Source organism: Trachypithecus francoisi, unplaced genomic scaffold (assembly GCF_009764315.1).
Source record: "Trachypithecus francoisi isolate TF-2019V2 unplaced genomic scaffold, Tfra_2.0 Lachesis_group13, whole genome shotgun sequence".
NCBI lineage: Eukaryota > Metazoa > Chordata > Mammalia > Primates > Cercopithecidae > Trachypithecus > Trachypithecus francoisi.
In genome coordinates, this window is record NW_022681458.1 from 90,158,312 (window position 1) to 90,172,375 (window position 14,064).

Below are 14,064 nucleotides of genomic sequence, written 5' to 3' on the forward strand. Positions count from 1 at the left end.
TAACACAATGGTAAATATTTGTGTATCTAAACAGAGAAAAGGTATAGTAATAAAATGCAGTATTATAATCTTACTGGGGAATTCACTGTCGTAAGTACAGTTTGTTGTGACTAAAACGCTGTTATATGGCACATGACTGTCTAGGGTCTACGTATCTCTGGAGTCTACTGTTAATAACTTTCTTAGTTATTAGACACAAAGAATCTGGAGGGAGCCACTCACATTGGTGGTGGGTGGGAATACAGAGGGATGGAGAGAAGATAAATTACTTGTATACATCTTTGCAATGAAAGGGCCCTTTGGAGTCAAAGGGTGAGGAGTTTAAGGGTGCAGGAAGGAAGGCAGGGAATGAAAATAGATTCACTGCAACCACCACTCTGGTAGGAATACTTAAGCCATGGGATTGATATTTAGATACCCCCACACACACACACTTCAGATAATTTAAATTGGAGCAGTATTAGTCATTTGCAACCAAAGAGTTTTGAATAGTAAAAGAAATGTTAGACTTTTAGAAATCTTGTTTAGTCCGTAACAACATTCAGTAGATAATAAGGGAACATACTGCACAAATTCATTTCCCACTTAGCCTGAATAAGCAGTGTGACTACATAATGCTTTCTTACTGTTAAGTTTTCCTACGGCCAGGGAAAACAGCTTTGGAAAGAGCCCATCTTTCTAAAATTGAGGTAACTTTCTAAACATCAAAAGTGTTTAGTAACAGAGGGGAAAAATTAAGGCTTCATTACTTAGAAAACAACATATCACAATTACAGAAGCGCATTTAAAGAGGAAAATTATAAAATTATATGAACTATATGTAGTTTTTAATATCTAGTATCAAAATACCTCTTCTACTTTGGTAACTACACTTTTGAGATTAAGAACAAACTAGTTCAATCATTCTCACATATAAAAATTTCATGTTTATATTTATTAAAAACAAAATAATGCAAGTTCTGTTAAAGAACAATATATACACCAAGATAAATATTTGGAATTGTGGAAATAGAAATAGTAAAAATTTCAAATTTCTCAATATTTTAATGACTTAAATAATTTACCTGTTTTCAGGCATTGTTTGCTAAAAATAAACTTATTTAATTTTAAACTTAGGTCAATGTGCTTTTTTGCTTTTTTAAAGAAAAATTAGTAAAAATGGCAGGTACTCGGTTTACACTAGCTACAAAAGTATTATTTACAGTTGTCTACATGTAATAATTTTTAAAACATACAAATTCAATGTGTAGTATGAAAATACATTAAAAAACACATAAGGAACTATGCCCCATAAAAATATAAATGCAACTTCTATTAATTATATGAATATCAAAAATTAAATATTCTGATTTAAAAGTAGCTTCTATGAAAGTCAGAGTAGTAGGCATTATTTGCTTTCCTAAATGTATAAATAAGAAGTATTTCTACCTTAACTAAACAGAAATATCAGTATTTCTTAGCAAAAAATGTAGTACATACATGAAAAGGCAAGCATTGTCCTGTATTCAAGTTTTTGAGTTTAAATTACATTAAAATGTTTTCTACAACTTGAAAGAACTACACACACAAAAGTAAAAAGATGAGGTAAACATCTTATACTCTGAAGAAAGTACTTAATACTCAGATATTCCCAATTAATCTGTATCTTAATACTCAGACATTCTAAAACAATGCTTTAAAAGGTCTTCCATAATGATGATGATTGTGATAAATATCTGAACTACATAATGAACAGCAGGTTTCTCAGTCTTCTGAGTAGACAATGATGCTCCTTCTTGTTATTACAAAACAATCATGATTAAGTTTTGCCAACAATATTGCTCCAGTGTGGGTTTACATGAGGCACCATGCTACAGTAAGAGCAGCTACGATGCCATTCAAAATCGCCATGCTATAGCCCATGTGGAAAGAATGTCCAGTCAGTTTCCTAGAAAAAAAGAAAAACACAAATCAAAAAAGGAAAAATGTAATGTGGTATAAAAAAGACACCAAAAGTTTTCATCAAAAATACTTATGACCTTGGAGTGTATTTCCCAAATGTTCACATATGAATACAAAACTTAAAAAAAGAATATTGGACATCTGCAGGATAAATAGTGGATAGCTCTTATTAAGCTCTATGTCAAAACTGTACTGGTTAACAAATATAGTTGTTTCGATTTCATTACTGATGAGTAATGCTGAGTTTCATCCCTATATTTCTTTACTGTGTTTCATTGTCACTGTGTGTAGCCATAACCTAATTCTAAGGTATAAGTTTTGTTATGTTACAAACAGTTCTTTCATTAATTAGCAGAGTGTTTCCCTGCTATCTGTTCTTACTTTGATTTAACTTAAAATACATATTATTGCACGTATTTGTTCTGTTTGCACCACTTTTAGGTTATATGAAGGAACTCCCTATGTCATTTATAGATATTTCAGCTATAAATCTAACAGGTTACTTAACTGAAGTGGTTTTCAATGAGTTCTTAAGAATCAGCAAAGACACCTCTCTTTTATGATTGCTAGGAGTGCCGACGAGTTTAATAACTTTTATGTGCATGATATGCCCTGACATTTGTTTCCTTTATCTTGTAACAATCTTACAACAGTTTTTCCCACTAACTGTATTGCAATAATACTATTTGCTTATCCTAATAAAAATGAGACATACTAAAAAGAAAAGAAGGTAGTATCCCATTGGGACTCTCTAGAAGGCAGAACAGAATACTCTCCCTTCTGGAGCATAACAAATTGAGGACATACAGGAAGATGTACTAGCAGAAGTAAAAGCCAAAAGACAAAAGCAGTAAGGGCCCCGGACTGAGAGGGTCATAATACCCATATCCTGTCCTCTTCTCCTAAGGAGTAGCCAAAGCCAGAGAAGCACTTAGCTCTGAATTAACACTTGAAGAGCACCTCATAGTGATTCCAGTCGCACAGTATCTGTGACAGAGACTGAAGGTACATTCTTCAAAGGACAGCCCTTTGCATTCATCTTAAGCCACACAGACCCTGATGCTTCCTGATGGCCCCCTGCTCTGTTCCAAAGGAGTTATTATTTACTCTTTTGACTCAACTTTTCTTTACCTAACTAGGGCTAGTCTAAGATGCTTCTCATGTGCTGTTAAGGGTTAATCTACCTAGCTATATTACCTATCTACGTTGTAAAAGTTATAATAAATGCTTTGTCCCTTTAAAAAAGAAAGTCCTCAAATATATACTGATGACTAGTGAACAGAAACCTAATCATAAAACTGAACAATCAGCATTATCATTCATCATAAAATATTTAGTGATGATCCAAAAAACTTTTAAATTAATACAGTTCAGTCTTCCATATCAGTGGGTTCTATATCCACAAAATGAACCAAGCAGGTAGAATATATTTGGAAAAAAAAATGCATCAGTACAGAACACGTATAGACTTTTTTCCCTTGTCAAACCCTGAACAATACAACAACTATTTATAAAACATTTACATTGTATTAGGTATATTACAAATAATCCAGAGATGTTTTAAGGTATATGAGAGGATAGGCTTAGGTTATATGCAAATACTAAGCCATTTTGTATGAGACTTTGAGTATCCTCAGATGTTGATACCTGTGTGGAATCCTGGAACCAATTCTTCACAGATAAAGGCGGATGACTGTACTCACCAGATAAAGTTAATCATCAAAAGGTTCCCAGAGTTAATTGTTCTATTTTAGTAGTTTGTGATCCTCACAATCCCATAAAAATAGAAAAAACTTTAAAGTTCAGTTTACTAAGCCGACAACTACAATGTTGGTATAATTGAATTTCACTGAGATGTATATGCTCAAATGTTCAGTGACTTCCTTACTAAGCAGTCAAAGCAATGCATTTTAATAGCAATGAAAAAATGCTTGGGAATAGTGGTTCCTAGTCTTTCTGTCATCTCAAATGTACCATATTCCCACTGGGAACACTGTAGCAATTGTCATAGACTACTGCTAGGCAAAGGACTTAAATCTTTGAAAAATCACTTAATTTAAAGCTTCTTTTCAAAATATTCACCATGATTTTCCTCTTTGGAGGAAGACACAGTCCCTGCAGGCTTTCTCTCTTGTGACTCTAATTTGTGATCTTTAAAGTCTGTTAATAAAGACTGAAGAAATTATGGTTCTCCTTTGTCAAAACTCTATAGAGGACTTGTTTAAAAGAGACTCAAGTAATATGAAAATATTATCTTTAATTAATGAGTTTAATATCTTCAATAAATAATTAAATACAATGTCTACCTCATCCAATCTATATCTACACATGCATTTCATTTTTTAAATTAAAGCATACTAGTAAAATGCAAATGTCTAACATTTGTATACAATTCAATGAATTTTTACTGTGGTAGACTCTCATGTACTCACCGACTACATAAAGATAGAGAACATTTCTGGCACCGCAAAAAGCTCCCTTTTAAATATTCAACTTAATCTCCTGCAGATCTTGAGGTAACTGCAAAACTGAGGGCTGTCACCACGATTAGTTTCACTTGCTCTTCAAACTACATCTACACGGCATCATACAATATATATTTTTCTGTGTCTGGCTTCCTTTGCACAGTACTGTCTTTGTGAGATTCATCCATGTTGTACGTAGTATTGGTTTGTTCTTTTTTACTGCAGTATACAGCAACATGTATTTACCGATTTTACTACTGATGGGCGTTTCCAGTTTGGGGCTCCTATATATAGAGACACTGTGAACATGTTTTCGGTGGGTGGTGGGCATCTGCACTTATTTCTCTTGGATAGATCCTAGGAGTAAAACTGCTGAGTTATAAGGTAGATATAAATTAGGCTTTAGTAGAAAGCATGAAACATTTTCCCCAAATAGTTGTACCAATTTACACTTCCACTAGCAATGTATGAGTTTAAGTTGTTCCACATCATCATGAACACTTCGTATTATTAGTGTTTTAAATTTTAACCATTTTAGTGGGTCTGCAGAGTATGTTGTAGAGGTTTCAATATTTATTTTTCTGATGACTAATGTACTTACTGACCATTCAGAAAGCCTCTTTTTTGATGTTTGTGTTCAAAACTTTTTCTCATTTTTTCTATTGGTTTACAGAGTTCTTTACATATTCTAGATACAAATCTTTTGTTAAAGATATATGTTGTGAATAATGTTTATGGTGTGTCTTTTTTTACTCTCTTAACAAGATCTTTTGATAAACTGAAGTTCTTAATTTGAATAAAGTCCAGTTAATATTTTTAAAAATGGCTAGTGCTTTTTTGGTGGCTTTTTCATTAAATTTTTGACTACTCCAAGGTTATGAAGATACTTGGTATCTTAATAAGGTTTTACTTTTCTTCTTTTGATATTTAGCTCTATAATTCATCTCAAATTAATGTGTATTTTTTGTGTTACAGGACAACTGAACACAAAAGAATGAATTTGGTCCTCTACCTTACACAATATACAAAATATACTCAAAATGGACCAAAGACCTAAACACAAGAACTAAGACTATAAAACTCTTAGAAGGAAACATAGGTATAAATCTTCATGACCTTGAATTAAGCAACAGATTCTTAGATATGACAACAAAAGCACAAGAAACTAAAGAAAAAACATAAATTAGACATCATCTAATTAAAAACCTTTGTGTTTCCAAGGACATCACTAAGTGAAAACCCACAAAATGGAGGTAAATATTTGCAAATCATATATCTGATAGGGTCTACTATCTAAGATATAAAATAACTCTTATAAGTAAAAAATAAAAAGACAAAGAGTCAAATTTTTAAAAGGATTTGAATTTTTAAATTCAAAGTTTTGAAAGGATTTTAAAAGGATTTGAATAGACAATTATCCAAAGAAGATATATATACAAATAGCCAACAAGGACATGAAAAGCTGATGATGCTCAACGTCACTAGTTATATGGAAATGGAAATCAAAACCACAAGAGATACTACGCATCACACTCACTACTTGGATGGTTATAATTTAGAAAAAGAAAAAGAAAACAAGTGTTGGTGAGGATGTGGGGAAATCAGAAGTCTTATACATCGCTGGTGGGAATGTAAAATGATACAGCTGCTGTAGGAAACAGTTTGGAGGTTTCTTAAACCCAACATATGACCCAACAATTCCACTCTAGGTATACATGCAAGAAAACTGAAAAGAAGTTCACACAAAAACTTGTACCTCAGTGTTCATAGCAACATTATTCCTAATAGTCAAAAAGTAGAACTACCCAAATGTCTATCAACTGATGAATGGATAAAAAAAATGGTATATCCATATGGAAAATAATTCAGCCTTAAAAAGGAATGAAGTACTGACATACGCCACAATACGGATGAACCTTGAAAACAGTACGCTAAGTGAAAGGAGTAAACAAAAAAGACTACATTAAAAAAAAAATCTGTATGATTCCATTTATATGAAATGTCCAGAATAGGCAAATCCATAGACAAAAAGTAGACTATGGGTTTCCAGGGGATAGAGGGAGGGGGAAATGGTGGAGTGATTGCTAATGGGTATGGGGTTTTCATTTTGCAGTGACAGAAATGTTCTAGAATTAGATAGCAGTGATGGTTGCTGAATATTGTTATTCAGTAGTTTTTAGTGAAAATATTAAAAACTACTGAATCATTTTAAAAGAGTAAAGTTTTATCCTATGTAAATTATATCTCAATGAAAAAAAAATTTTACCGTCAGACATTAAAAGAGAACCTGGGCCAGGCGCAGCGGCTCACGCCTGTAATCCTAGCTCTTTGGGAGGCCGAGGCAGGCAGATCACGAGGTCAGGAGATCTAGACCATCCTGGTTAACACGGTGAAACCCTGTATCTACTAAAAATACAAACAATTAGCCAGGCATGGTGGCGGGGCCTGTAGTCCCAGCTACTCTGGAGGCTGAGGCAGGAGAATGGTGTGAACCCGGGAGGTGGAGCTTACAGTGAGCCAAGATCGAGTCACTGCACTCCAGCTTGGGCGACAGAGCGAGACTCTGTCTAGGGAAAAAAAAAAAAAAGAAAGGACCTGAATGAAGGGAGGTATCTATCATAACGTGGGAATACTCAGCACTGTAAAGGTGTCAATTTCTTTCTTTCTTTTTTAAATAAACACCTATACATTCAATGAGATCTCAGTAGTAGTTCAATAGGATTTTCCTTGGTAGAAAATTGACATTTTGTGTTCTCACTCACAGGTGGGAATTGAACAATGAGAACACTTGGACACAGGAAGGAGAACATCACACACCAGGGCCTGTCGTGGGGTGGGCGGAAGGGGGAGGGATAGCATTAGGAGATATTCCTGACGTAAATGACGAGTTAATGGGTGCAGCACACCAACATGGCACATGTATACATTTGTAACAAACCTGCACGTTGTGCACATGTACCCTAGAACTTAAATTTAAAAAAAAAAGGAAATTGACATTTTGATACTCAGTTCAACTGATGCAATAAACATGCAAAAAGAATACATATTTTAAAAACTCAAATCATAACCTAAAATCAAAGTAGTTTTAAAAAGAAGTAAACTGATGCAAAAATAAAAAAGACATTTGAATAGACTACAGACTACAGGATCTAAAAACAGATATACATTTCTGAGAGTGTATGTATGTGGGTGGTGGTGATGAGATGTTTTACCAATAAGGCATTTTTAAGTCAGAGGAACAAAACCTACAATTATTTCTTTACAGGTTCCTTCCTCCTTACTCCTAAGAATCAGTTTTTAATTTAGCAGTATAGAAATAATCAAGATTCAGCTTATTTTCAAAAGAGCTGTCATATCTACATGGAATAAAAAGAATGGTGGCTTCCTTTCAGTCTTCTGCTTTTATCTTTTTTCTTTTTGAGACAGGGTCTCACTCTATTACCCAGGCAGGACTGCAGAGGCATGATCATGGCTCACTGCAGCCTCCACCTCTAGGGGCTCTGGTGATCATCCCACTTCAGCCTCCCAAGTGACTGGTGAGGCAGGAGAATAGGGTCTGGGGGCAGGGAATCTGAGGCCAATCTGTGCTAACTTCCTAAAAGAGAAACACCAAGGTCTGGGGGCAGGGAATCTAAGGCCAATTTGTGATAATTTCCTCAAGTTCAGTCAAAGGGAAAAACACCTGGGTCCAGGACAGGGACCCTAAAGCCAATTAATGCACACTTCTTAAAGCTAAACCGAAAGGAAAATCCCCATCTCCCCATGCCAGAGTAACAAAGGATCAAAGACTATTATTCTCCCTACAACCTTCCCGCTTCCACTACATCTCAGATGGAAAGGGCAAACGTCCTGCATAGGATGCCAATTCACCTCAGCCTTTAATTAGCAAAAGACCAAATCCTTCATCCAGATGAGGGGCAGCCAATAGGGACCTCAAAAGGAGTACTTAAAACCCAGAGAACTTTGTAACCAGACCCTTGAGCCGCTTACTCGGGCCCAATTCCACCCTGTGGAGCGCTTTCTCGCTTTAACAAATCCCTGCTGTTGCTGCTTCATTTATGTATTTTGTTCCTTTGTTACTTTGAGGGTTTTGTTCTTTTCTTTGTTCAAAACGCCAAGCACCTGGACAACTCACTCAAGGCCTTCCTTCAAGTAACCCTGGCACTACAGGCATGCGCCACCAAACCTGGCTAATTTTTTGTAGAGATATGGTTTTGCTATGTTGCCCAGGCTTGGTTTCAGTTTTGTTCAGTTTCATCATGGAGTCTACTATGGATTCCAAAATGGTTCTTCTTATTGCAAGTCATGACCTTTTATTTCCATACTCTGAAGCAGGAAAACACTGTTATGGTAACAGAAGGGTAGAAGGGTTTGAAAAGACTGAATGGAGAATATGTAATTTTTGTTCATTGGTTCTTCTTCAATTTCATGAAGAGAAACATAAGGGAAAGGAAAGTACCTAATCCCAGAAGAATAAGCCGGATCAGGAGAAGCAACTTAACTTTATTATGTAATTTAGATCAATAAAGCAAAATGACTATAATTTCTGAAATCCTGTGTGACAGTCTAACATGGTGATGGGAATATAGATTAATATAGCCATTATGGAAAACAGTATGAAGTTTCTAAAAAATCTAAAAATGGAACTACCCTATAATCCAGCAATTCCACTACTGGGTATTTATCCAAAGGAATGACAATCAGTATATTGAAGAGATACGTGTACCCCACGTTTACTACAGCACCATTCACAATAGTCAAGATATGGACTCAATCTAAGTGTCCATCAACGGATGAATGGATAAAGAAAATGTGGTACATACACACAACAGAATACTATTCAGCCATTAAAAAGAATGAAATACTATAATTCCTGGCAACGTGGATGAGTCTGGGGGACATTAAGTGAAATAAGTCAGGCATAAGAAGATAAAAATCACAAGTTATCACTCACATGTGGAAGCTTAAAAAAAAAAAACGAGCTCATAGAAGTACAAAGTGGAATTGTGGTTATTAGAGGTTGAGAAGGGTGGTGGGGTAGCAGGGGAAGAAACAGCAGTGGGTGGGGTGGGGGAGGATAGCAGGAGGTTAGTTAATGGATACAAAATTACGATCAGATAGGAGGAATGACTTCTACTATTCTTTTTTTTTTTTGAGGCGGAGTCTCGCTCTGTCGCCCGGACTGGAGTGCAGTGGCCGGATCTCAGCTCACTGCAAGCTCCGCCTCCCGGGTTCACGCCATTCTCCTGCCTCAGCCTCCCGAGTAGCTGGGACTACAGGCGCCCGCCACCTCACCCGGCTAGTTTTTGTATTTTTAGTAGAGACGGAGTTTCACCGTGTTAGCCAGGATGGTCTCGATCTCCTGACCTCGTGATCTGCCTGCCTCGGCCTCCCAAAGTGCTGGGATTACAGGCTTGAGCCACCGCGCCCGGCTGACTTCTACTATTCTATAGCACTTTAGAGTAAATATGGTTAACAATAGCTTACTGCATATTTTGAAAAAGCTTTAAGAGAAGATTTTGAATGCTCACAACACAAAGAAACGATAAATGTTTTCAGTGACAGATGTTAATTAGCCTGATTTGATCATTATACATTGTATCAAGCTATCATTCATTCTGTATTCCACTAATGAGTATGATTATTATGTGTCAACTAAAAATAAAAAAAAAGTCAAACATGGGAAAATTGATCAGATAAAAATTAAAAAATTTCCATTCAAGTAAAACGATAGCATTATTTATTATTAATACTGCCAAACTTCCAAAGTGGGTAGTGGATAAGATTGTATTACTGAATGAAGTAAAAGATAAAAACAAGAAAAAAAATCCCACGGTTTCATGGCAACATAATAGAAACGTTGCACTTTGAAGACCTTTCATTTTACTTCAATATTTACAAGGCTTATATATTTTTTGAAAATGGCATGACTATTTGTGGAGATGTTACTACAATTATTATTTGCATATACAAATGTGACAGGTTAAAACAAATTCACAAATTCTAAGGTGCTGACATTCTCTCCATATACTTAAATACACTGAATTTTCCTAAAACATTCCTTTGCTTAAAATGCTTTTGTGTTAACTGGATATAAAATGTAAACGAGCAGAGCAAACAATATTATTAACAAGGCTAAGTTTCCTTAATGATACAAGTTTCAACCCATGTTTTAAAAGGTACAGCAATGGACTGACAGACAAAAGAGGTATCATTATGTAAAGGGAAAATAAAAGAACCAGAAGTGGAACTCCAACTTAAGATTTCATGCTTATCAGGAGAAAAACTGGATCAGATGAATCTAAGGTCACTTCTATTTCCTTCCTTCCTCCTTCCCTTTCTCTTTCTCTCTCTTTCTTTTTTTCTTTTTTGATAGTCTTGCTCTGTCACCTGGTCTGGAGTGCAGCAGTGTGATCTTGGCTCACTGCAACCTCTGCCTTTCAGGTTCAAACAATTCTCGTGCCTCAGCCTCCCAAGTAGCTGGGATCACAAGCGCAGGTGCCACCATGCCCAGCTAATTTTTGTATTTTTAGTAGAGATGGGGTTTCACCATGTTGGCCAGCCTGGTCTGGAACTCCTAACCTCAGGTGATCCACCCAGCACTCCCAAAGTGCTGGGATACAGGTGTGAGCCACTGTGCCCGGTCTTAGTTCTACATTTCTGTAAGTATTCCACGTAGCAAGAAATAATCCTAAAAAACACCTCAAAGAGATTATGTACAGTTTTTTACCTATTAAAACAGATTATTGGTCAACATTACCTGTACTTAAAACTAGAACAGTGATGCAGAGGATATAACTACATAAGTATTTTAGTCCCAGAGAGTCAATTAAGGAAACCTATCTATGATGAAAATTAATGGATATAATTTAACCTGCTACTTCAACACTGTAAGACATGACTGTTCATTTGACCATATGAAAGAATAAGTAGCAAAATAAATAGAGTACTCAATGGCAAAACCAGAATGTTTCTTCAAGTAAAAGTTAGGATTCCTAAATGTGGATTTTATTATGCTGAGATAAAGTTCTTTTATACTGCAAAACATTTCTGAAATAAAAATGAAAATCAATAAAAATATTATTCAATAAGTCTAAAATGCCAGTGGAGATGTAGTTACAAAGAAAGGCTCATTACAACAGATCTACTTCCAAATCCTGAAAGATAAGCTATATAGAAGGTATGATCTTTTTCTGATTCTAGAGAATTCCTTTCAATAATAAAAAATTCTACAATTATGCGGTCCCTGATAGTGGTTAAGAGTTCAAGCTCTATGATTAGATAAACACGGGTCTGAGTGCCAGCCTTGCCTCTTACAAGGGGTATGAAGAGAGCAACATTGTTTGACCTCTTTGACCTTCAATTTCCTTCTCCACACAATGGAAACAAAAATAGAATCTACCCTTACAAAGCTGTTGTGAATACCAGGTGTCTGGCACATAGTAAATGATCAATACATCTTAGCTATATAGGAAAGAAACTTAGCTGCAGAACAGATTTTTAAAAATTCTCCTGACCATCGACTTAGATTCTCCCTTCCAAGTAAAACACCTAAACCTAAACTTGCTTTAAAACCAAAACAAAAACACAAACAATAGTAGTATAAAGGCAAACACAGGAAGTAGATGGAAGAAAGAAATGGGAGAATTACAGGTCTCTCTCTCTCTCTCTCTCTCTCTCTCTCGTGTGTGTGTGTGTGTGTGTGTGTGTGTGTGTGTGTTTCTGCTTGATATGATCCTCTTCCTACATAACAACTTTTCCTTTTGTAATTCACTGGAGAACCCAGACTTCCATTATTTATATCTAGATTTTGTTCTCTGGAAATATGTCTAGTAATATATTTACATTACTATTAAATAGTAACTTGCAAAGTGAATATATTATAAAAGAATTGTATTTTAATTATTTTCATTTTTCAGGAATGGTATACATTTAAAATATAAGATTCAAATGAATTCAATGACTTTGGCAATTTAAGTGACTATATTCTTACATCTTGAAGCATAAATTAAAGCACTGAATAAGCAACTTCCAAAAATTCCAAATAAATTACCTTAAAAAGAAAAAGAGATAGAATAACAGAACTGAGCAGGTCTCTTGTCATGTTTCAGGTTGTTTGTTTTTATGCTAGTTTTGGTTGATCTGAACTGAATCTCTATACCACAGTACTAAACACCAGACCCCACTCTGTTAGAATAATTGTTCCATGCCCTATTTATTCCAGTATTTTCTTTCCCTCGCAGGTATTCCCACATGTCAGAGATGCTTTTAAGACAGAACTCTTGTAATTTAAAATAATAACTTCATTTCCAGCTGATACTGCTTTAAGCAGAAAGCTCTCTGTGCTTGCCAGAATAAGAAGTTATGTTAAAGGCTCATATATAGACCCAACTGGCTATTCGTTTCCGTGTCTGACTGGCTCTGAGGGAGAAGGGATGAGCAAGATGGTGCTAATCTATTCCCCTTTCACACATCTGAGCTGCCTTTCATTTCTCATTCTGTCCCTAGCCCAGGAATCTCTAATTCCTGAAAGTTTTTAAGCTGTATATAAGCTTTGTTTGGAGTAACTACCAGATAGTTCTTTATCTGGAATCAAAAGATCTTAACACTAAACCTGAAGCTTGAAAAACAAACAAACAAAAACAAGCAACACTATATTTTACTAACTTAAAAAGCATTTCCTTTTTAGAAACATAAAACATTAACTTTATTGTATCCTTTTGTCCTAAAAATTACTTGTTAGAAATTGCTGAAGAGCAAAGTTGTGCGTATTTCAACGAACTTGACCATTGTTATTTAAGAAATCGGGGTTAGAATTTTAAAGAGAATGCTTCCCTAATTTCACCTCTTTGCTATGTCTCTCATTAAGGAAATAACAACACACATGACTTTGCCTCTTACTTTTTACTCTAAAGTTTTTTATAACTTCCTCAATTCCCTTTTCATTCACCAAGATTTACAGAATACTCGGTATCAGGTATTAAATTACATATGGGAGATACAGAAATGAGTAGGGCTGGATGTGGTGGCTCATGCCAGTAATCCCAACACTTTGGAAGGCTGAGGCAGGAGGATGGCTTGAGGTCAGGGGTTCCAGACCATCCTGAGCATATAGGGAGATTTTGTTTCTACAAAAAAAATTTTGGCCAGGCATGGTGGCTCACGCCTGCAATCCCAGCACTTTCGGGGGCCAAGGTGGGTGGATCACTTGAGGCCAGGAGTTTGAGACCAGCCTGGTCAACACGGTGAAACTCCAACTCGACTAAAAATACAAAAACTGGCCGGGTGCGGTGGCTCAAGCCTGTAATCCCAGCACTTTGGGAGGCCGAGACGGGTGGATCACGAGGTCAGGAGATTGACTTCATCCTGGCTAACACGGTGAAACTCCGTCTCTACTAAAAAATACAAAAAAACTAGCTGGGCGAGGTGGTGGGCGCCTGTAGTCCCAGCTACTCGGGAGGCTGAGGCAGGAGAATGGCGGGAACCCGGGAGGCGGAGCTTGCAGTGAGCCGAGATCCGGCCACTGCACTCCAGCCTGGGTGACAGAGCGAGACTCCCCCCCTCCCCCAAAAAAAAAAACAAAACAAAATACAAAAACTTAGCTGGGTGTGGTGGCCTGTAATCCTAGCTCCTCTGGAGGCTGAGTCAGTAGAAGTGC

The 14,064-nt window shown here is 36.1% G+C and overlaps 1 protein-coding gene across 3 annotated transcripts in view; it reads right to left on the reverse strand.

The window, feature by feature from the left end:
* Positions 1-508: 508 nt before the first annotated feature.
* Positions 509-14,064, reverse strand: part of ARL6IP6 (ADP ribosylation factor like GTPase 6 interacting protein 6) — a 44,979-nt gene continuing 31,423 nt past the window's right edge. Inside the window, exons 4-5 of one of the 3 annotated variants that reach the window (XM_033231469.1) lie at positions 4,653-4,763; positions 510-1,927 (exon numbers count right to left, since the gene is read on the reverse strand). In XM_033231469.1, the coding sequence (XP_033087360.1) occupies positions 4,691-4,763 (73 nt within the window). In that variant the 3' untranslated portion in view covers positions 510-1,927; positions 4,653-4,690. Of the gene's footprint in view, positions 1,928-4,652; positions 4,764-14,064 lie in introns of all 3 variants that reach the window. The other 2 variants (XM_033231470.1, XM_033231468.1) reach the window with 2 other exon arrangements.